Below are 23,476 nucleotides of genomic sequence, written 5' to 3'. Positions count from 1 at the left end.
TTGCTATTATTTGTATCACTTAATATTTACAAAACTCAATAGTTTAACGATATTAAGTAATTATAATTAATATTATAAATAAATTAAATAAAAAAATTAACAAAACATGTCAATATATAACTTCCAACTCTCGTGAGTCACGAATTCATTAATTATATAATAGGCATGCATGGAAACAAGTATATGTAAAGCCTTCACGTGAAAGTAAATCCTTGGAGGAATATTTCTTGGCTATATATCCATATCATGTGTGGTTTGGTTTATACATTTTCTTGAACCTTTAAACAAAAACAAATCAGTTCAAACTGGGATTTCTTTTTCTATATCCCCAAAAAAAGAAATTATAAGTTTAAACAACAAAATTTCAGTGGTTCTTGATCGCATCACAAGTCTTAAATCTGTTCAAATTTATTACACAGCTTTATATCTAAACTGGTTGACCATAATCAAGAGCAAGTGTTTGATCAGCAGTGAACCACGATATCTTTCTGCAAAGAGAGTCGGGGAAAAAACTTTTGTCTTCTGAAAGTGGATCCTTCAAGATCGAAGATGAAATAATCACCAATGTCAGATTATGCTAAAGAAAAATATATATCGATATGCTTTTATGAATTATAACCAAAGTCCGCGGTAGTACCTATTCGAACTGTGATAATTAAGGCTAAGGGATGTCTCAAAAAAAGAACGTGCGCCGGTGTGGAACTTAGTCTGCATTTTGAAGAATGAAACATGTTACGAGATGCTTTCATAGGGTCAGCTGCACACTTCAAGTTCCTGTCAGAAGAAATATGCAAAAAAGATATGGTAAGATCACATAGGTATGGGGAATATAGAAGTGCCTCCGGTAGTTTCCCAAGTAAAAAGGGTTGTTACAAAAGCAATCAGTGAGTCTCGAATCCCCTCTCTGAAGTTAATTAGAACTCGGGGGATGGGTTAATAACTAAATCAAATAATTGTTTGCAATATTATTTATTGATCTTATTGTCTAGATTACAAAGTTTAAGAATTACAGTAAGGGTAATATATGACATATACCTCTAGGAAAGAAAATGCATCTACTAAGGCATGGAAAAATCCAGTGACTTGGATCAACAATCACTTGGTCCAGCAGGGTCGAAGTCAAAAGCTTCACCAGACTTGACGAATCTACCTTTAACGCGCCTTCTTGTATCAGCTCTAGCTTTACGAGAAGCATATCTTATCTGTTTTCCAAACCTACATTCGAATAACATATTCACTAATAAAGCACAATGCATTAAAAAGACAAAATTGTAATGACCGTAGAAGCACTTACGTTCTTGTCTTCTTTTTTTCATTGTATCTCATCTTGGCTTTATCCCTCGCCTGTGGACAACTTGGTTCAAAATTAGAATCCCAAGGGGATTCACGGGTCAGAAATAAAGTCGATAATCCACAGTCTTGATAATCAGTAGCACTACTTTCCCCGGTTATATTAGACAAAGATAGCGACATGCTTGAAGGGACTTGTCCACTTGCAAAACAAGGGCAGATGTTTGAATCCATGAACATGCAATTGGAATTGCTATTCGTTGCCGGGATCAAATTAGTTGAAGAGTGTGTAAAACACAAGCAGTCTTGTTTTACGGACGAGGATGCCTAAACATAACATAGGATGCATTATTTGCAGCATCAAGAAAAGAATTGCATGCATATATGTGTAGACCTGAGCACTTCATTTATGGTTGGCGGTAGTGACTGTATAGGCAGTCACACTGGACAGCAGGATAATTCTTGGCCCCAACGATATATATATGACAAGTTCTAGTTTTGTATTACAAGAAATTAACATTTAAAGTTTACATTAAGAGACAACTATACAAAGAGAGACCAAGGTGAAAGCAGAACCTTCAAAGTACTTTTAATATGTGTGCTATTGGATCCAGTGACCGACAAGTTTTTCTCCATCAACAAACCACCACGCGTTCCTCCACCGTCAGATATATTTATTGTCTGGTTTTGCAAATTCTCTAACATTTCGTACCCACTCTCGAAGTTTAGGGCAATTTCATCCATGTCAACACTGTCACATATATCATGAATTTCATGAAGCCCAAGATCCTTAATACTTTCAACACACCCCTGGTATATAGCCAAGTCGAAGCCAAAGCTAATTTAGCACACAATTAACATCACACGCCTAAGTTATAAAGCATTAGTCCAAAGAAACTACACACATTTCAAATTCTTTTCCATGAATTTTAGATTCCTTCAAATTATTACTTGGGATTTGGATCACCTTTTGTAGGGTGGTTGCGTGAGAGAAGAAAGGTGTTTGATCTCCGTTCGATGATGCATATTTCTGATCCCAAACTTGTGATGACATAAAGTTAGGCGGAAGTAGAGGTGGTATCGGCGGTGGAAACACCCATGAATCGAACTTGACACACGAGGCAATCTCGTTCAAACTATTCGCCACCATTCCTCCTCCTCCACCACCAGAAGACAACGATCCTCCCATTTCAATATTTCCATCAACCATTACAGTCCCCTCAAGCGATTTATTAGAATCGGGAACGGTCGACCAAATCTTGGAGAACTCGACAGGAGAAGGGCATCCACTGTAAAAGTTCAGCTTGAGGCGATCATGCCCCGGGCCAGAGGACCCAACACCACCGACACGGCAGCCATGATCACATGTCTGGCAAAAACAAAGGTTCTCGTCAAGGCACCGCAAGACCGCAGCCTGTGAATTGCACTTATCACAAATGAGGGATCGAAGGTGCTTTCTTGACAAGCAATTAGCCGAGTGAACACAGCCATCACACTGCAAGCATAGCCGGGCAGCATCCGATTTGCAATACACTAGTGCTCTCACCACCCCACAGAAGTCGCACGCAGGCTGACCCGCCATTAAATCTTAATCTTTTCCACCGTCTATTGCTTTTCACTAGCTAACAATTCATCATCAAATCGCTATATATTTGAATTTCTTAACCAATAAACCGCTGGGATTAAGAACCGGAAGGCAGAAATAAATCCTCAAACGTATTTTCAACATAAAAGTGAGAATCCCACCAATTTTATTCGCAAAAAATAAGGAAAAGAAAGCACTGAAACAGATTAAACGAGCCCTAACTAGCCAACATCCAAGAGATGACAACAAATCATTAATGGAAACAAAGTGATCAATGCAGATAACTGATTCGAATGGATATAAACTTTTTATTTGACAAGAATGTATTTTTATATCTGTAGAGAAAGCAGTGGATATATATATGGGGTGATGATGATCAATTGGTGCATATTTATTCACGTGTTTCCGAGGATCTGGATTAGAGGAACGTGGAGAAATGTGGGCTCGATATGATTGCTGATCTTGAAAATGTTTGAATAAAGAAAGAACTGAGCTTGAGACTCGCTCCATTTATGCCGAGGTGTAGGATTATCGAGGACACAATCTTATATAATTTTAATGTTGGAAAGATGGTTTGAGTGAACAGAGTTAAGAAAATAAAAGATAAAAAAATTATAGTTTATGGATAAATTTTTTAGATATAAAATCGATAATGTATTTAATCAAATTTATATTTTAATCGAATATCAATGTTATATAAATACTCGATATTATATTTTTCAGGAAATAGACAAAAACTACTTGGTTATAATCAAACATCCATGCATATTGTCGTTGAAACCCTCACCTAAAATGTTACAACCCTAGCCTCATATCATATTAGTAAAATCCAGATTAACAAATCTCCAAAGATCAAGTATATATTTGAAATTCACATCATTTATTATTGAAATTGTATAACTTGAAATTTTTCATTTTAAATAAAAGAAGAAATTTAAAATCCACCGAAATCATGTATGTATATTTGTGTGTAGCGTATTTTTTTGTATCTCTAAGGCACAAGTCACTCATATTATGAATATAAAAAAATTGAAGATGTAAATGTTATTGAACAGAAATTAACACTATCATTATTAGTGTGAAAATAAATGTAATATGCATTGAATTTGGCAACAGTGGGATTAAATTGCTTATTAGGTAAATCGTATTTTTTTTTACTGAATTAACTAATTTTTATCTCCGATATAGTTTGATAAAACAGTAAGTTTTTTTGAAATGATGTCGCGAATTTTTATTTATGAGACGGGTCAATCTTACCGATATTCACACTAAAAAGTAATATTTTTGGCATAAAAAGTAATATTTTTGACATAAAAAATAATATTTTTTTATTGATGACTTAAATAATTATTGATGACTTAAATAAGAGATGTACGCACGAAATTGATAGTTGAGATCACACTAGTTTTTGTGACAATAAAACTGTCTCCACTGTAAAAGGTAGAATTCGTTTCTCAGACACCACCACCTCCCCCCAGTTCCGGTCTTTCCTTTCAGCTTTCCATTTTGTATGTACCGTGATCCTATTGTTTAACTGAGATGATTAATTAACAGATTGAGAAACCAAAATCCCGGAATCTGAATTTCAATTTCGAATTTCACTCGCCAAATCAAAGAAAGGGTCAAGGGGGTTTTGTTCAATTGATTCAGAGAAGTTGAAACTACTGTAATTTCTCATGGCCGATAATTCAAAAGAAGATCTTTTGCGGTTGGTCAAGCGGGTTGGAGCTTTTCTCACTGTGAAGATTTCCAATATCTTCCGACACATGGTTTTATTTCTCTCTATTCAGTTTTAAATTTTTTTCTTCCAGTTATTTGGTTTTGGCGAATCGTGCGTATTTTATGTTTTGGTAATTTTCTCTTTCTGTTTTTTCCCTGTATTTTCCAGACGTATTTCAGCTTTTCTTTATGGTCACTTTAGGGTTTCTTTCGTTTTTTACGGTGGATACTGGGTTCTTATTTTTTTGTTATGATAGTTTGGTTTTAGACTTCGAAGTTTAGCTGAATATTTGGGTTTATCAGTTTCTAAGTTGAATTCTGCGATTTGGGTTGTGATTGTTTGTGATGAGTTCAAATTTTGACTCGTCTTTTATGTGATTAAATTAATGGAGTATTTTAGTGTGCGCACCAAAATATGGCATGCCATTATAGCTGCAAGATATCATTTTTTTTAAATCAGGAAAATGAGAAGGTGATATGGTAATGGTAGCATGCAGATTAATGTGTGCTATCTTTCTTATTATCTGGATCTAGTTACACTTTCCATGATCCAAACACGAAATATTGAGTGGTCTTTTGGGTGGTGATGAATGAGAGAAATATTTGATGGTTGGCTGGTAAAGAAGAGGTTTTGATTTTCTGAATTTGTTACACGAGCAACAGTAATCCTTAGATCTAAGGGGGCGATTTAGTGATGCTTATTGATGATTATGATCGAGAAGACAAATGACAGCTGCTATGGCATTTTGGTTTATGAGAAATGAAGTTGCCATGTTGAATGTTTACTTGTAAAATGTTAATTCATTGTTCTTTCTATCTTAAGAGATTATGAAATCTTCTTAAATAATGGGTTTGAATTCCATCACTACTCGTGTCAATTGTTGAGACCCTTTCCCTTCTTTTCCTTTCCTTTAGTATACCTTTATGCACTCATTTTCGTTTAGTTAGGCCTTTGTTTTATATATAGGAGAATAGGAAAACAAATAAAGATAACCAAGTCTTCTATTGTTCACATGAAATAAGATATAACAAATGTTTTTTTAAAAACTTGACTAGTTTTTGAAGAAGTCCTTATGCCGATGAAAGTTACTTTGAGTTTTTGCTAGCTATTTAGAAAGATCAACTTTGGTAAGTAATCAAACAAACTAGGTTTAAGGGAAACATTCAAAGGCATTCTGGATGAACTTTGTGTGGGGGGAGCATTTACATCCCGGCCTATGAGGTCAATAATCCTTTTGGAGTTCTTATTCCTCATGGGTTGAGTGCATAAATCATTTTGGTATCCTATTATCCCTTTGCTTTGCAAATTAACTGTTAGAATATGATTCTAAAATATGCGTTGTTGTTCGAACGATTTCATTTTTAGTCGGCAAATTTTACTCAAAAGAGAAGAAAATAACTTTTTGTTTACTCACTAGTTGATATTTTCGTGATTGTTTGGACCACAGGATTCAAGATCTGTTGGGGCCATAGCCGGGCTAGCATTTGCTTTAGTTTTTACTTGGAGACTTTTGAGAACACGCAGGTCGCCTCCAAGAAGGCAACCTAAAAGGCAGGCCTCATCAACTGGTAGTTCTGGTGTTAATAGTCATGCAAATGTGAATGATGCATCTCCACAAGTTGGTGATCCTTCAGAAGATTCCAGAACTCAAAATGTGATCGATGAATTCTTTCAGCCTTTGAAGGTTGGTCAACTATGTCTTAAAATTTAAATTTTGCAGTATGTTTGAAATTATTGTAACTATTTTTTTGGGTTCAATTGCAGCCAACTCTTGCGCAAATAGTTAGACAAAGGTTGAGTGAAGGAAGGAAGGTAGTTATGCATTTTGTTACTGGTCTGATTTCATTTGATGTGTGCGTGTGTGGTTACTTATTTAATCGATAGTTTGATGAACACGATCTTTCCCTGCTCAGGCACTTTAGCTGAAGCTGAAATAACGTGATAATTCACATAGAGCAGTAAGATGATCCCTGATATCAATTCAGCGAATTTTAAGAGGATCTTCTGCCTTGTACATAGCCAAGTAAAAATCGAACCTTGGTATATTATGAAGTGGATGTATCTTCCCTCGATGAATTAGATTTCTGCAATCGGCGAGGATAGGAAACGAGGAATAGATTATAAAATGGTGAAGAGGAGTTAACTGGGATTAAATGTTTCAGTGTTAGACTAGAAAGTAGGAAGAATATATGCTGAAGTACAGACTGAAAAGAGTGGATTGAACTAGATCTAATTGTTGTCTTGGGGCTCCCCATGTGGAACATCAAATAGTGGAAGAAAATCTAGGACCCTTATAGTTATGCATCACTTGAAAAAAGTTACGAGAGGGATAATCATGGTGATAAGTAGGTTCATGATCATTGTACTAAATAGGTAAAAAGGACTTAGATTTGGCATCTAAGGAGTATATTAAGTTCTGTGGATGAAATTAAAAATGCTGAAAATTTTGTAGTGGGCCTGTTCGAAGGACTTGGGTAAGAAATAGCTACAAAAAAGATTTTTTCATACCCGGTAAGGAGTTCCCGCTGTGTTGAGAATATTTAACCAAGAGTATGCATTTTGATACCTGGTAGAATTTATAGAATGCCTAGTAGTTTAGTATCTGTGCCTCCTGCTGTATATCTTTTTTCATGGGCAGAGTTGCTCATTTTGGTGCCAACCCTGCCTCGGGCTAATAAACAAACTATGTTGGTGTACCCCTTGTGCAATGGGCACATAAGTAAAGTTATGAAGTTTATCGAAGTTTTTATTATTCCTATGATGTCTTCAACTTTAATGTCACAGTTCTAGTACTCCAGGACAGGACGTATTTCAGTTCCCATTCCTGCAGAACTATGTACGTTAGTCATAAGGAGGTGTTATTTGTTGAATCTTGAAACCAGTGTCATATCTACAAATCTGCACTTAATGCAATTCTGATTTCGTGATTGAACGATTTTTTAGTCTCATGCAAATGACTTGACTCTTTTTCCATATCTTAACTGGTGCAGGTAACATGCCGGTTGCTTGATGTCATCCTTGAGGAAAGCAGTCCAGAGGAGCTGCAGGTAATCTTACTTTGCAATCATTTTACATGATGTCATCTTCATGAATTCCTTATTTTTTCCGGACTTTCTTTTTGTCCAGAAGCAAGCAACTGTCAAATCATCAGTTTTGGAGGTTTTGCTAGAGATCACAAAGTTTTGTGATCTTTATTTCATGGAAAGGGTGTTGGATGACCAAAGTGAAGTAAGTCAGAGACATATATTTAAATTTTTTTTGCTATTTCAGTTTTATTTTATTTTATATTTTGAAATTCACTGTAATTATATATGGTTGAGGTAGTACTCTAAGGATGCAGATAAAAGATTGAAGTTGTCAGCATAACCGCATGCATGTTTGACTGAACTGCGGTTATTGATTCAGTAACATTTTGGAACGATCATGAGTTAATTTTGGATATATTCGTGGTGACCTCAATGTTTTTATTCGTCTTTTCTTGGAGGAATAGACTGGTCTACTTCGGACTTTAAATTGTATTACCGCTCTATTTTACATTTGGTATACTGAAAAATGTCTGCATTTGACTGTTCAAATGTTTATGTGAACTTTGAGGAAAAATAAATGCTTTTTGATACCACACGTATCGCTCAAATGATTATAAAGAGAAACTTGTCCAGAATTGGGGAATTGCAGCGCCTTACCTTCTTTGCTTGTGAGGATACTTATGGCATTGGCTATTTCCTTTTCAGGCTAGCTGAGGCATGATAGATATAGCTCCGAATATGTACCAATACTCTTTAAGTCTGTAAGAACTTATAAGAAAAGTATTTAATTAGTGAGCAGAATAACTCTGCGACTCAAATCTGAAGAGTGTCAGGATGCATAGTAATGAAGCTTTTATGCGATCTGTAATTTATTGAACTTTGTTATTGATATGAGCTTTTGATTCTTAATCATTAATAAGCTGAATAAAATAATGCAGAAGAACGTTCTTGTAGCTTTGGAAGAGGCTGGGGTTTTTACTTCTGGTGGTTTGGTTAAAGATAAGGTATTGCTCAAAAAATGATTTTTTTGTGCATAAATTATGATTAATCGCTGTCAGATGTGGTGGCCTTGCAGAAGTAATTTGTGTACATATGGCCAGGCGGTTGCGGTTTAACATTTTGCATTTTCGCGTCATCTGAATTATATTGAATAATCAGCCAGTTTCATGTGCTGAACACGGGTTCCAACTTTTGAACCACTCCCGTTTTGTGCCGTTTATCTAATAAATGAACCTGCAGGTGCTTTTCTGTAGCACAGAGACGGGGCGAACTTCTTTTGTCAGACAACTCGAACCAGATTGGCACATAGACTCCAATCCTGAAGTTGTTAACCAGTTATCGGTATGTGTTACCTTTTTCAAATCATTATATTCGCATAGGGAGAAAACTACGAGTTCTGCAATATTAACAACGAATCAACTGAGATGTCGCCAAATACCATTATCGATATGGAAATCGATCGTCAAATTTCTGTTTGAAATCCCAAATTTTCCTGTTTCCGAGTTATGAGCTTTGTTTTGAATCGACCGCAATTTCCCATTTTCCAGAGATTCATCAAGTATCTGCTTCACATCTCTTCTGGCAAGCTCGAACAACCCCACTCCAACGTGCTCTCCGCTGCATCCTTGGAACAATACTTTGGAATTGTCTGATGCGAGGGAACCTACGTTCTTGCAAATTTTTCCGATGCTTTTTCTTTCTTTGTTTTGAGTTTGGTAAATGTAATGCATGGCTCCTCCATTCCCAGCAGTTGTACGCCAATTCCACAATTATATTTATCAAATAAAATTTGTATGAAGAACAGTCGCAGATAGATTGATATCACTCAGAATAGTAGCAACACTTCTACTTTCAAGGGCATAGAGGTTATTCAAATAGCAATGTAAACTTATGCTAACATCGTATTTGCTGATTCTTAATTTTTTTTAATCATTTAATTATAAAAATTTAAAGAGAAAATTAGTAATTTAATTATATAATTTTGAGAAAAATTATTAAAAATGATCATTAAAACACATTTACACTATCGTCATTGATTCGATAAAATATGCATGACTAAAAGTATTACATTTCAATACATACATTATTAAAATTGACATTTTGTCTTTATTTTTTTATATATATTTGCATACGCAAGAACTCATGTGTAACAATTTCAAGATTTTTTAATTGAACATAACCTATCAAAAATATTGTTTTTTATATCAAAAATATAATTTATCATTTCATGTTTAAATGAGATCGACCCGTCTAAGATCCTTGTGAGAGATTTACTCATTTTGTGGGAAAATTATATTTGTGGTCCCTTACTTGCACATTTTCCAAATTTAGAGTTAATTTACATTATTCTTTAATTTATTTTCAAACTCAACATATTCAATCGTCGTTTAGGCAAATTTCTGATGATCAATTTCAAATTTGGACAAAAAAAAGATCGAAATTGAAAACAAAATATAAGTTACTGTACTAAAAATGTAAATTGACCCGTAACAAGATTACGTTTAGAAATTGTTCAAGTTAATGGATATAAATGTAACTTTTTACATGGGTTGATTGAGATATACATTACATAAATTGTAAATTAATTGAAAATAATGGTTTTTTTTTGTTCTATGATATATATATATATATATATATATATCAATTCAGATGTGGATGTAGCATGTTATAATAGTCATCATCATCAGATAATTCCAAATTTTTGTTGTAATAAACCCGTGAAATTTTCCCAAATCTTTGAATGATCCGCCTTTTGCTATCATCTCCCTGTGTAATCCCTGCCAAGACGACGCCGTTCCGTCGTCATTATTTACCGCTCAGATCCCTCGTTATCGCCGCTCGCCGCCGTGCGATGGACCCTCCGTCTCCCACGTCGGCTGCAGGCGTCGAAGATTTTGTTAACGTTGACGATCAGCCCGTGCCATTGGGGGAAGACGCTTTCAATAATAGTGAGGGCAGAACGGACAGTAATGAAATCGATAATAATAGCGGGCATTATGTGAGGAAAGAGCTGCCTGTTGAGCTTTCGAGGAGTGTAGTGACCCTCACGTGTGAGTCGGCTGCCGAAGGTGGCGTTTGCGATGTTTATTTGGTCGGCACGGCTCACGTTTCTAGGGTAATCTATATATGGTTCTTTCCCAGTTTGTCGTTTAGTGGTGCCAACGATGTCTTTGAATTCATTATTTGGCATTGACATTGATCATCCTATACAAATTTCAGTGGAGTAATCTATCATTTCAAATTCCAGTTATCCTATTTCCTTGGTACCAACCTTTTGTGAATTTGTTTTACTAAACTGTGCTTTTGACACTCCAGCATATGTACGCACGAGAAAAAAACAAATCTTGGGAGTTGGGACATATTTTCCTTTGGCTATGTGTAGAAATGGAGATCAAAAGAAACTGAAACTAACTTGTTTGTGTTTTCTTCTGTCATGTGTAGGAATCTTGCCAAGAAGTCCAGGCTATAATCAATTTCTTGAAACCTCAGGTACTTCTCATTTGAAAGTAGTAATTCTTGTTTGATGGATTGAAACATCACATGATTGTACTCCTTTATTGTGTTTTAGTGGATTTGATCGATTTTTTGTTTTTGTTTTTATGTTTTTTCCTAAACGTGGTTAAAGGCAGCCTTGTTAATTACAGGTCGTTTTCCTAGAGTTATGCTCCAGCCGCATTGCTGTTCTCATGCCGCATAATTTGAAGGTCTTTCGCCGTTGACCTTGTTCCCTTATTAAGTACAACTCAGCAACTACGTCAAACAATTCTATGATACAAAGATTTCAGCCACGGAGCCTCTATGTACCCTGTTTGTTTTGATGCCTTTTGGATGAACAAGCATGCTTGAGGCTGGGGACAATTTGGCCATTAGCCGATTGAACTCTTTGCATTAATTTTTGTTAACTTCTGGCTAAGTAATTGTTTGGGACAGCTGCATATCAACCTAATCATTAGGAAGTCCATGAAGAACTAGAAAACTATGTTAATACAAGCAAGCACTTGTATTGATATGCATATGCTAATTGGTTGGCCATTGGCAATATCAGAAAATTATTTCTTCCATGATGTTTTCCTCTCTGCCTTTTTGTAAATTTCCAGTATTTATAACATGCAAGCGAATCCATTAGCTGCTTTTTATCTCTCTCTGTTATCTTTTCACTGAATTTCTTGACATGGTATATATGGCTCTGGTTGTTACTGTAGGTTCTGGATACCGATTATCAGCATTACTTTCCTATTTCAGTTCTAATCTTGGAGTAATTTAAGATTTATGCATCCTTAATAATGTTATTTTTGTTTGTTGCGCTCAAATTTGGAACCTGAAAGGAAATTGACAAGTATGTTTGGTTCACCAGGTGCCCACAATGGGAGAAATGTTGGATATGTGGAAGAAAAATCATAATCTTTTTGGGATACTTTACAGCTGGTTTCTTGCTAAGGCATGATTTCATCCCCAACATGTTGGTTATTAAACAGGAGAATTTTTTATTGATTTATCGCAAAAAAATTTAAACAAAATTTACATCAGGTTTATATCTCATTTGCACTATATGTTTCATAAGGTTGCTAGTAAGCTTGAGGTTTTTCCTGGGGCAGAGTTCCGTGTGGCATATGAAGAAGCAAAGAAATATGGGGGCAAGGTGATTCTTGGAGATCGACCTGTGCAAGTAAGTTTTCTTCATGCTTGAGGTATATCAAAATATGTTGCCTGTGATAGCACAGTTGTTGGTTCTACTGCTTTTCGAACTCGTATTTTGAAAAGATAGTGTGTAGGTCTTCTGGCTTTGCCATCTATCGGAAATTATGTTACTGTTTTATAATTTTCTTTTGGGAAATTTGCGCCCTTCTCCATAAGGTATGCCCAAAGTAGAAGCCTCTTCAAACATCATGATTACATTTTACCTTTCCTGAAGGTGGTAGATGCAAACATTTAGGTACAGTTAGCTGGGAGTTCAATGGAGGGATTTCTTAGTTATTAATACAAAAATCCCTTGTGATTTCAGATGGGAAGCTTCTGTAGTTTGGGCATATGTCTGAGAGGGAGATGTAGCTGGGATTTTTCTCACCTCACATTAGCTTTGTTCTGTGGTCTTTGAGTTTTAGTCGGTGTAATATAATTTTAACCTTTTCCAGTTGCTTAATTTTAAAAGTATAGTACTTCATTATCTAATTCTAACCATTCTCAATTGGTTAATTTTAAAAGTAAAATACTTCATGGTCTCTTTTATAACACCCGGGAAATATTCCTTGTGCTAGGAATTTCCTGAGCTTTTGTTACTGTTACTCACCAGTCACACACTCACCATTATTATCTATCCAATTCGTGTAATTTATTTCATTCTTTGGTAGGTAACGCTGCGGAGAACGTGGATTAAAATGCCTCTTTGGCACAAGACAAAATTATTGTGTTCCTTGTTGTTCCAATCAGTTTTCTTGCCTAGTCCTGAAGATCTCAATAAAGCGGTATATTTTTGGTTTTCTGAATTTTTCTGAAGCAGAGATATTATCTGCACTACATCTGAAGTCTCTGTTTTGATCATGCCATTGGAGTAATCTGACGTCTTTTGCGTTGTGTGCAGATGAAGGAAATGGATGATGTCGACATGTTAACTCTAGTAATTCAAGAGATGAGCAAGCAATTCCCAACTCTTATGGAAACCCTAGTGCATGAGCGTGATAAGTTAGTGACAATTAGTTGTCTTTAAACATTCTATATTTAATCTTAGTATCCACTTAGTAGACTTGGACTTTATTATGTTATGTGACCGTAGTTCTTAATGGAAGATTTTTTTCTTTATGATTTCCTTGATGGTTATGATCTTATTTATTATCGATATGTGCTCAGATTCATGTCAGCCTCATTATTAAGTGTAGCCAGTGAGCATAATTCAGTGGTAGCAGTCGTTGGGAAGGGGCACCTACCTGGGATCAGTAAAAACTGGAAGCAGCCTATTGAGGTAAGAATGGATTTTATCATTACACCTCGTCCCTTAGTTATTGCATCATTTTTCTGAAACCCTGTGCTACATGTTCTTGTTTTTAAATCAGCTTATAGATGTAATCTTTTTCATATATGTCATCCTGAAACCTACACCTCCTCGCATCATTCTTAACAACATCATGCCAAATGAGCTTTGCGACCCTCATTACTTTGAAAGTGCAATTTTGTCTTGTCCATAACAAACACATATTTAATCAAGTCAATTGCTCTTTTTATGTCAACTAAGGATTCTCCATCGATGCTTCTAACATTACGAGTTACGGTTTATTATGATAGTACTTGGTTCTATCAGTGGCATTGAATTTGGCTTCCATGATGTACAGGTGAAACAACTTCTGAATATACCATCACGGAACCATAGTGTTCCGCTTGTCAGGATGGCCACTGCTGTTGGAGTTGCAGTTGCAGGAGTTGCTATAATATCTGGCCTTTATTTCTCCAGCAAAAAATAAATAGTTTATTGTTCCTGAGTTTGTCATTGAGAATTCTCTCTATATTACTTATTTTCTTCCCCACGGCTTAATTTCCTGTCTCAGCGTGGGGCTTTTATGGAATGGAGAGATGAACATAGGAGCAGTGGAAATGATGATTATACAGGAAGAGGATTGTGAATCTTTGTATAGCTAACAATATTTTTTCAGATTGGATGTTTCTTTTCCCGTCAAAGATAGCATATGTCCCCAAAGTTTCCTTAATTTATACGTTAAATTTCAAAGAGTTGTCAAATATATATTTAACTAAGATATTCTTCCAATAATTACACTAGGGTAGTTTGGAAAATCAATACGGTTGTGGTTCTTGGGAAACAATGCCTGTTTTTTTCTAAAAAAAGAGTGAGAATAAAATGTCATAGATAAATTTAAGAGGAAGATTACCCAGGCACTCGACATCCCATCTAAAATACTACAACTCGGTTTTTTGTTATTTTTTTCAATATCTAATAAAATCTTATAGATTAATAACGTTGAATTATAAAATTTTATTTATTTAAAGAGATAGTAATTAAACGGTAAATTAATAATTTATTATTTGAAAAACAAATTATTATTTAAAAAAATATTTTTTATTCAACCAACATGAATTTAATTATATAAAACATCATCGTATTTCATCAATACATGTATGATATTCTTTGAATTAATATACAAATCAATTCATTGTACATGTATATTTATAAAAATAAATAAAGTATATTCGTTGTTTTACATAATTAAATTATATTTATTGTATTGATTAATTCAATTAATTTCATATGACAAACAAAAACAAGAATAAAATTAATTTCATTAAAAAAAAGAACGATAAAATCATATGTTACTAAATTGTCCTAGTTATATTTATAATTTTAAAAAATTATTAATTTATGATATTGAAATGACTATAATTTTATATAATTTTCTAAAAAATTATTATCTTACCAATTTATTAAATTTAATACATGGACTCAAGTAAAGACAAAGAAAAAATATTATTTTAAAAAAAAATTTAATTTATAAGTTTTCCTATCCAAGGATGAAAAAAGTAAAGAAAACTATAATTCTAGTTTTTTTAATAATAGACAGATCAACAATTTATAGGTTGGCATATGGGAAAAAATCAATACACTAAAACCGAACAATTTAACCTTCAAAATTCTATCATTACAAACGCATATCACCTACGATAACAAAAAATAGAGAAACAAACAAACAAAATGGCAACTAAACTTTAGCCTGCATTCGAATTATCGATGTCACCACATTTCAGGAGCTGCGAAAACAAAAATCACATCAATCCACAGAAGTGCAACAACGAGTTTATGATGGACAGGCGTTTGTGTGTTCCAGCTTATGAGTTTATGATATCACAACATTTGAGGATCGGTGAAAACCAAAATCATATCCATCCACGGAAGTACAACGGCAGAAGTAGTTTGGCATCTCTTCTCAGCACTCAGCAGCGGTATGACTATGACCAGCTTATGAGTTTATGTCATGGAGTAGAATAGTATCAATATCAAGAACCAGGCTTCCATGAGAATGGCAAACAATCTGCCAGCCAAACCATAAATTTCTAAATGCTATTTTTATAGTTTCGGTTGATCCAAAAGACCGTTACTCCAAACAAGTCTTTTAATCTTCCCTACACCATAGACGTTTAAAAAGTGGTGGGGAGTGACCATTTTTTCTCCGATCTCTACGCATTACAAACAATGGCGATAAAGATTGGTGAGAAACCCCAGGTTTTCAATCATATAATTAGCTTAAACTAAAAGAGAGAAAAAGATTCAAAATGTAGCAGGAGACATGTAACATCACTATACAAAAAAATAGAACATCATGATGTTCAAACTTGGCATTACTCTATGCTTCTGAAACATGAACATCTCACTTGTTCACTAAGAGGCAAGAGCATTCCCAAGTAGGAAGAAACATTTCACGATACTTTTTCAAGAAAACTCATGTTCAATAATTCAAAATGTGACAGCCCATATCATCAAGCAAACTACCAAAAAAAATCATAGCAGTTGCTAGCCATGGTAAGCTCAAATGGTAGATTGACTATATTATCATCAATCTGTGCTTTCATTGACACGATCAAATGGCGAAATACCAATTGCCGTAACGCCTCAGAAAGCAGATCAAAACATCAAACATAGAAACTGAACATCGTAATAATGTTTGAAGTAAATAATATGACTTCTTGAAACGATGATAATTGTAGATAATAGATATAATCTGCTTTGATATTTCTGTGGTGTTTCCGGGATCTAATGGCATAGAAAATCCATTGACCAGGATAGCCACATCTCAAAATTTAGCAACCAAGCCATTATATCTCAAGAGGAACTGGAATATCCTCTGGAATTGGTAAAAGGATGCATTTTTAACCCTAAAATCCAACCTTCAAAAGTGTAAATCCTCATTCATTCAGATAAACTAAAAATTTAAATATAGGAATACAAGGAAATTCAAATTTCCCTCGGTGGAAGGAGAAGTCGTTAATAATTGGGCTCACGGATTAATCCACTGCCCTGAAAACACCAAATGGTGCCTTATCACATCATTGCAGCAAAAAAAAATGAAAATTATGAAAAAGGAAACAATAAGAATGAGAAAATTCGGCTTCAGTGTGTGTAACAATCAGATCACTGATTAATATCTCATTGAAATCCGCTAAGATAATTGAATTTTCATCATACGCCGTACCCATACAAGTAATAACACGATTCTCAACAAAAGACACTCAATTTGAAGAAAGAAAAGAAACCAAACAACAAGAATTAGTGAAATGTGTGCTCAGACAGCCAAGGGTTAGTCTTCAACTGCTAGATCAGAAACTCTAGTCCACATAAATTGAATCATCAGCGCACACAGAGGGTAAAAAATGTAGAAGAAAACAAAAATTTGTGCGTCAATGTGTGAGATCGCAACCTATAATTTGAAGCATCAAAAGAGAAGGGAGAAAAAATATGAGACGAGATTCGAGAGAAGCTGCCAATATATACAAATTTGTTCGAGATCCGCGCAGCTTCGGCTAGGGTTCTTGGATGAGGGTTATGGGTTGTGATACATTGTGTGGGCTTCTGATTGGGCTCTTTTACTCTATTTTCTTTACCAGTCTCAATTTTGTGCGCTCAGGCCCATTAAAAATCAACAAACAAAATGAAAAACGTTTATTTTGTTAATCAATATTTTCAAACTTCTATAATTACTAGTCACTTCATGATGGGTTTTGTTTATGTTCCACTTGAAGTAACTCTCCCTGTTATTGGATCACATGGATCCATCACATTTGGATCCCATTTTCATACATATTCATATCATATGCTAAAGATCTAAATAATTGATATGTGAAAAAAAAAAACATTGTATGGATCCCTACGTCGTTTCATTCCATTTAGGATTAAGAATAGGCGTAATCAAATCTGTTTTTTTTATATCTCTTGTTATTTTGAGGACCTTATTCACCTCGTTGAGCTTCTATTAAATTGAGAAATAAAATAGGTTTGATTGTCCATATTTTTTTTATTTGCTATATACATAAAACATTGCATTTTCAGGATAATTCAAATCGAAGCAATTGGATGTCCAGCTCGAGCTCCTTTCGTTGTATTATTATATAAATCTTCAGGTGATGATCTTTACTTTATTTTGAATATTTGATGTACGTTGGATGATTGCACTGTACTTGGGTTATTGCATCGATTCCCCATATCTCTATGACAAAAACTTGTGTGAGACGATCTCAGAGATCGTATTTTGTGAGACATATCTTTTATTTTGATCATTCATGAAAAGTATTACTTTTTATGCTAAGAGTATTACTTTTTATTGTGAATATCGGTAGGGTTGACTCGTCTCACAGATAAAGATTCGTAAAATCGTCTCACAAGAGACCTACTCTATCTCTATTATTGTATATTGTCTTGTTAAATTATTATTGTGATAAGTGTTTGAAAATTAGTATCCCACACGGAATGGAGATATCGTATCTTATATCCAAGTGTTCATATCTTAAATTTCTCCGATTAAATGTTTCACAGGCCTTTTGTCTCTTGAAAACGTGGTGGAACCCCCCATGTTCTTCCAATACGATTCATAATTCACTCATATTTAATTATCCTCCGTAAGCAACTTCAGCTCTCGAGTGGTAGTGGTGGAGTCAGAAATATGACTCTGTCCGAATTAGAATTTTAAACTCTAAAATTTTTTAATATTTTAAATTGATCTACCCGAGCTAAAATCATATTATTTCAAAATTATACAAAATTTATATATAAATTTTTTAAAAAAAATTAGGTCATCCGGTTTAAAGCTCAGGTACACAACCATTTGACTCTGCCACTGCTCGTGGGCTGCTTTCGTCCAATTCTCCATACATGCAGAACTTTTCGGTATCACAATTAGTTTCCATTCTACACTCGTTTTGTTCTCATTCCCGTTTTAGTATTATATATTTCAATATTTCAATTTCTTTTTCACGGATGTCGTATTATTACGTTAGCATGATATTGGTGTCATATCAGTATTATATAAATGTTACTTAAAAAAATTATATATATATATATAATTAAATAATGATAGGTGTGTGTGCGCTCACAAAAAACTACGTACTGAGCTAGTACAATGATGTGCAATATCGTGCGGAAAAGAAAAGGTGTTTCAACTCAATACGGATGCGCATGAATTGACATTTTTGTGTCTCTATTCTATTGCTTATCTGATCTGTATTCAAGTTGTCGCTAACTAATCCACTTGATTAGGATTTTGAATAAGTATGCATAAAAGCCACCAGATCAATACTATCGATCATTAATCATTATATTATGAATTTCATCTTTATCTTTACTTTATATTTCAATAAATAACTTTTAGTAAACTATATATAAAATAAACCTATTGTGATACGGTTCCACATATCGTTCGTTCTGTCAATATTTACAATAGTAAATAATAATTTTGTTATAAAAAATAATATTTTTCATGAGTTACCCAAATAAGTTATCGATCTAAAAAAATTGACTCGTAAAATATTTTTGTGATGTATTCCAATTATTTTGACAGTGACGTTACCCCTACAGTGTACGGTAACCCTCACAACTTGAACTTTTTCATGTGCGATCAAGTTGCGAGGGGACACCCTCGATTTTAATCCCACTTTTTTTTCACATGCCCTCCTGTCCTGTCCCAACCAAATGAAAATGGCGACACCTTCCCACCAATAATTTAGCCCCTTAGCTTTACTATGGCTATGTATTAATATTACCATCACGGTGTCGAATTATAACAAATCTTTCTCCCGACTAAAAATAATAATAATAATAATTCTAAATTTATCTCGAATTATAACAAATCTTTCTCCCGACTAAAAAAAAAAATAATAATAATAATAATAATAATAATCGAGTTGGTTATCATGTTAACGAGGGTGGATGACACGCAGGATATGAATAGGGATAGATAAGTTGACGTGTACGTTTTGGTTGAGGACGTGGCGGATATGAATTACACATTCAACGAGTTGACTAGTACGATTTGTAAAAATATATTTTAGACTTTTTTTAATTTTTACATTTTTTTAAATTCATAATAAATGCAACTTGCCTTTTATAAGTAGCTGGAGTGGTCAAACCAAGAGATCCGTAATAGCTTATCTCATTTCTTTCCAAGAGGTAGGCGCGTGGACTAATTAATAATTGTTTATAGAAAATTATTTAAGTATTAATTAATTAATAGAGGAGAAAAAAATAAATAAAAAAAGAACATCCATAATAACTTATCAAATCTACTCAAGTTTTTAATCATTTACGAATTGATAATTGTGTGATGATTCAACACCACTCTCTCACTATCATTATTAATATGACTTCTACAATCCAGGCACTGAAACTTTTACCTTCTCAGTACCAAGACCTCCTGGACATATAGGTATCAATTGAGCTAAGTAATCCTGATACCAATTGAATTGGTTCAATTAGTATCAGAATTGCTTTGCTAAGACCTATATTTCAAGGAAGTGTTGGGTTCGAATCCTGTGAAGGTAAAAGCTCTAATGTTTGGGCTGAAGAAGTATTATGAGTAATTATCGCGAGAGAGTGATGTCGGGTCATTACAAATTGTCTATGAGAAAATTATTTAAAAAAATATTAAGTAATTGATAATAGAATTTTTTTAAAAAAAATTCATACAAGAAACAAACCATCTAGATGTTGATTTTTATTTTTTTAAATAAAAAAATGTGACAAAAGTTCAATTGTTTGACCTAATAATTGTAAGATCTTTAGAAGGGAAAAAATTATTATTTGTCGATAAGTTTGATGAGTAGATTCGACGAACCTATTTGAATGATTATACTCGATTATGGTTTTCTTCGATGGGTCTATACTTTTGAATCTTTGATTGACTGACGTATTAAAAAAAGATTATTATTTTAAATTATTGTGTATACATATTATATTAATAAACATCACAAAAATGAGGTATCTCCTATGGTCCCATCCTCAGATACTCTTGTGTGAAATAAAAAAAAATATCTCAAATATTCTCCTCCATTCATAAATTATCCACTTGAATTTTCTTTTTAAGCTTAGAAATTGGAAACAATCCAACCAGCTTTGCATTTAGTTTTGTTGCAGAGTAGATCACTTATTAGACAGTCTCACGAATCTTTATCGGTGAGACGGGTCAACCCTAACGATATTCACAATAAAAAGTAATACTCTTAGCATAAAATGTAATAATTTTTCATAGAAAACTCAATTAAGAGATCTGTCTCACAAAATACGATCCGTAAGACCGTCTCACACAAGTTTTTGCTTTTGTTTCATATATTTATTTAATTTTATCATTTATGATTGGGTGCATATGTGATAAACATATAATTAATGTAATAGGAAAAAAAATTATAAAATATTATAATTTTGGTTATATATATCTGTTTTCTTACTATTTTTGGTAGTTTATTTTTTCAAACTTTACTTCAAGTAGTATATTTTTAAATGCAGCGTCACATTAGAAACATAACTAAAAATCGTATTTAAAAAAAACCAAAATTGTAAATAGACCGATATATAAGACTGAAATTACAATTTTTCTTATATTTATATGTATATATATAAAAAAAAACACAGCCAAGGATATCACGAATAAATTGAAAATAAAAAATGAATTACTAAATTGGAAAATTATAAGAGATCATGAAAAAAAAGGTTGATTAAATTAAGCAGGTGCCCAGCCAACCGTTAGGGTAGGTGGGTGGTTTTAACCCCGATCAATCTTAGTTGGCAGTATGGCCAAGAATGAGCTGGTTCGTTTCATAGGAGACCCTTTGAAAAATATTGTAAATAACAACTTGTATAAATATGTTATTTAAAACTATTCCATAAATAATAAAATATGGACAAGGTTAGTTTCACAAAATTACTTTATTTTAGTAATATAACTCCACATATTTATTTAACTTTAAAAGTTCTTTATTTTTATAGTTACATTACATCCACTGTATCCAAAATCGAATTGAAAATTGGTCACAGTTTCATCATGAACATTTCTTAAAAATCGTTTGATCGGTCAAATTGGTCGCACCGATATTGAAATAGAAAACCAGTTCGATCTATTTTCTATTTTTTTAAAAATTAATTTTTTATTTTAAAAATCTTAAATTTAATATTTAGTTATATATACATGATTAATTAGAAATTTAAATAAGATGAAAATATTATTTTAGCAGTACTATAGTTTATCTAATTTATTGTTTTTGTTTTAAAAAATATATACAACTGAGAGCGAGGGTTTGGCCCAATGGTCTCACCTGAATTTCCCATTGTATTGACTCGAGTTCGAGTCTTCTCCATACTCTTAGATTTTCTTAAAAATCGTTAGATCGGTCAAATTGGTCGCACCTATATTGAAACAGAAAACCAGTTCAATCTATTTTCTATTTTTTTTTTGAAAAATTAATTTTCTTATTTTAAAAATCTTAAATTTAATATTTAGTTATAAGGAACTTTTAAAGTTAAATAAATATGTGGTGTTATTATATTACTGTTTGGTTAAACAATTCCGATCGATTGAATCTTTTTTATGGTATATCAATTCGATCACCGATCCGGTTATAAAAACATTGGTTATTCTTACACTGTCCGGTCAAATATATCTCAATAGTAAATGCAAAATAAAAAAAAAAAAGACTGAATTCCATTTTCGAGAGATCTTTTTCAGTGCTTATTAATTAGTCCAACAATACTCTTCCACACGTATTAATCTCAATTCCGTGTTCCCTCATTTGGTTTTTAGCTCCATTTAGCTAGGTATAATATAATAATCATAATTAATAAATTATATATTTTTTAGTACAACTGCGTGTTAATTTGTACTCGGGTATTTTAGTTATGTTCAGAATGATCACGGCGAGCCGGCGGATCATCCACCATCTCCAATATTTCCTTAAAAACGGGCATAAAAAAACATGTAATATAATTTTTTTAATATCTTAATATCACCGTTTAACTCGTGAAAGATGAGATGATAAATGACGTGAGATCTAATATTAAAGAAAAATATTCCAAAAGAAATAACCATCTAATAAAGAAAACAAAAAATCAAGGAGGATATTACCGCCAAGGATATAAAGAAACAAGGTACGTAATCATATTATACGTACCTATATATAACCAGATAATTATATCATCATAAAAAATTGTCAAAAGGATATATCAAACTGCAGTCCTGATCAGTTTCATTTACGTGTAAAATGCGAGAGCTTCCGGATGGTAAATGGTGACGGCTTAGCAATTCTCGGAATCGGTTGTCATTAATGGCCGCGACTTCTGCAGATTTCTTGGAACTGATCTTCAACTGTTGATTTGCGTGCAGTATTCACTGTCATACAGGCAGCAAATTTTGACTCTTCTTAAGTACAAATTTGAGTAACATAGTGATAACTTGCGTGGGGATTAGCCAAAAAACACGACGATTGATTGAGATAGTTGATTTTGCAGTACAGAAATACCAAAGCGCACGTTTTAAAAACACCACAAAAATGGTTCACACTGAACAAACGAAAACATGGATTTACTTAGTTAGAAGTGAATATAACCCACCAAATTTAACCAAATACCGAAACAAGAAATTAACTAGATTTGCAACTCAACTATTCCGTATTAAAACTGAGGCTGCTAACAACACGGAAAATCATAAGCCACCGATCCCGGAATCTACTCGAAGTAATCCGGAAAAAGGAAGACAAAAGCCAAGAGCGATTAGGAAGGAAAATTGCTACAATTATTAGACCTGAAAAATAACGGCAAATGAAGTTACTGTGTATTGAAGCAAATTGTGCGACATTGCAAGCGAAAATATTTTTATTCCATTA

General features: G+C 33.5%; 3 protein-coding genes and 5 non-coding genes across 9 annotated transcripts; 2 read left to right on the top strand and 6 right to left on the bottom strand.

The window, feature by feature from the left end:
- Window positions 1-216: 216 nt before the first annotated feature.
- On the bottom strand, window positions 217-3,352 carry LOC140964901 (putative zinc finger protein CONSTANS-LIKE 11). 2 transcript variants are annotated; one of them, XM_073424886.1, is made up of 6 exons: window positions 2,258-3,349; window positions 1,867-2,100; window positions 1,295-1,617; window positions 1,036-1,215; window positions 638-774; window positions 217-535 (listed from the first exon to the last, which is right to left on the bottom strand). In XM_073424886.1, exons 1-4 carry the CDS (start codon window positions 2,870-2,872, stop codon window positions 1,089-1,091), a joined length of 1,299 nt encoding a protein of 432 aa, XP_073280987.1. In that variant the 5' UTR covers window positions 2,873-3,349; the 3' UTR covers window positions 217-535; window positions 638-774; window positions 1,036-1,088. The 2 variants fall into 2 exon arrangements, with proteins under 2 accessions (XP_073280987.1, XP_073280988.1); XM_073424887.1 differs by lacking the exon at window positions 1,867-2,100 and having other exon boundaries at window positions 2,258-3,352.
- A 953-nt stretch (window positions 3,353-4,305) lies between these two features.
- Window positions 4,306-9,422, top strand: LOC140964831 (peroxisome biogenesis protein 22-like). The gene is made up of 8 exons (XM_073424786.1): window positions 4,306-4,644; window positions 6,043-6,279; window positions 6,360-6,407; window positions 7,586-7,642; window positions 7,722-7,823; window positions 8,560-8,625; window positions 8,861-8,962; window positions 9,169-9,422. The coding sequence occupies exons 1-8, from the start codon at window positions 4,552-4,554 to the stop codon at window positions 9,271-9,273; spliced, it is 810 nt and encodes a 269-aa protein (XP_073280887.1). The 5' UTR covers window positions 4,306-4,551; the 3' UTR covers window positions 9,274-9,422.
- Window positions 9,423-10,312: 890 nt separating this feature from the next.
- LOC140964853 (uncharacterized) lies at window positions 10,313-14,287 on the top strand. The gene is made up of 9 exons (XM_073424816.1): window positions 10,313-10,736; window positions 11,063-11,110; window positions 11,266-11,325; window positions 11,976-12,059; window positions 12,183-12,287; window positions 12,970-13,083; window positions 13,200-13,300; window positions 13,466-13,577; window positions 13,945-14,287. The coding sequence occupies exons 1-9, from the start codon at window positions 10,362-10,364 to the stop codon at window positions 14,071-14,073; spliced, it is 1,128 nt and encodes a 375-aa protein (XP_073280917.1). The 5' UTR covers window positions 10,313-10,361; the 3' UTR covers window positions 14,074-14,287.
- Window positions 14,288-15,890: 1,603 nt separating this feature from the next.
- LOC140965323 (small nucleolar RNA snoR137) lies at window positions 15,891-16,033 on the bottom strand. Its single transcript, XR_012173018.1, has one exon. It is a non-coding gene; the product is annotated as a small nucleolar RNA snoR137 (small nucleolar RNA).
- Window positions 16,034-16,346: 313 nt separating this feature from the next.
- LOC140965318 (small nucleolar RNA snoR80) lies at window positions 16,347-16,472 on the bottom strand. Its single transcript, XR_012173013.1, has one exon. It is a non-coding gene; the product is annotated as a small nucleolar RNA snoR80 (small nucleolar RNA).
- A 105-nt stretch (window positions 16,473-16,577) lies between these two features.
- Window positions 16,578-16,673, bottom strand: LOC140965313 (small nucleolar RNA Z152/R70/R12). The gene has a single exon (XR_012173009.1). It is a non-coding gene; the product is annotated as a small nucleolar RNA Z152/R70/R12 (small nucleolar RNA).
- A 49-nt stretch (window positions 16,674-16,722) lies between these two features.
- Window positions 16,723-16,806, bottom strand: LOC140965312 (small nucleolar RNA R11/Z151). Its single transcript, XR_012173008.1, has one exon. It is a non-coding gene; the product is annotated as a small nucleolar RNA R11/Z151 (small nucleolar RNA).
- An 85-nt stretch (window positions 16,807-16,891) lies between these two features.
- On the bottom strand, window positions 16,892-16,977 carry LOC140965311 (small nucleolar RNA Z157/R69/R10). The gene has a single exon (XR_012173007.1). It is a non-coding gene; the product is annotated as a small nucleolar RNA Z157/R69/R10 (small nucleolar RNA).
- Between the last annotated feature and the right edge of the window lie 6,499 nt (window positions 16,978-23,476).

This window comes from Primulina huaijiensis, chromosome 18 (genome assembly GCF_012295235.1).
Source record: "Primulina huaijiensis isolate GDHJ02 chromosome 18, ASM1229523v2, whole genome shotgun sequence".
Taxonomy (NCBI): domain Eukaryota; kingdom Viridiplantae; phylum Streptophyta; class Magnoliopsida; order Lamiales; family Gesneriaceae; genus Primulina; species Primulina huaijiensis.
This window is presented reverse-complemented; position numbering and strand designations above follow the sequence as displayed.

Excerpts from the sequence above, each read along its gene's own strand:
- LOC140964853 (XM_073424816.1), top strand. The coding sequence starts at position 10,362 with ATGATCCGCCTTTTGCTATCATCTCCCTGTGTAATCCCTGCCAAGACG. Across the intron at positions 11,326-11,975 it reads TCATGCCGCATAATTTGAAG|GTGCCCACAATGGGAGAAAT; the intron begins GTCTTTCGCCGT and ends TTGGTTCACCAG. Across the intron at positions 12,288-12,969 it reads TTGGAGATCGACCTGTGCAA|GTAACGCTGCGGAGAACGTG; the intron begins GTAAGTTTTCTT and ends ATTCTTTGGTAG.
- LOC140964831 (XM_073424786.1), top strand. The coding sequence starts at position 4,552 with ATGGCCGATAATTCAAAAGAAGATCTTTTGCGGTTGGTCAAGCGGGTT. Across the intron at positions 6,408-7,585 it reads GGTTGAGTGAAGGAAGGAAG|GTAACATGCCGGTTGCTTGA; the intron begins GTAGTTATGCAT and ends TAACTGGTGCAG. Across the intron at positions 7,824-8,559 it reads TGTTGGATGACCAAAGTGAA|AAGAACGTTCTTGTAGCTTT; the intron begins GTAAGTCAGAGA and ends AAAATAATGCAG.
- LOC140964901 (XM_073424886.1), bottom strand. The coding sequence starts at position 2,872 with ATGGCGGGTCAGCCTGCGTGCGACTTCTGTGGGGTGGTGAGAGCACTA. Across the intron at positions 1,618-1,866 it reads ATATTAAAAGTACTTTGAAG|GCATCCTCGTCCGTAAAACA; the intron begins GTTCTGCTTTCA and ends TGTTATGTTTAG. Across the intron at positions 1,216-1,294 it reads GAAAAAAAGAAGACAAGAAC|GTTTGGAAAACAGATAAGAT; the intron begins GTAAGTGCTTCT and ends ATTCGAATGTAG.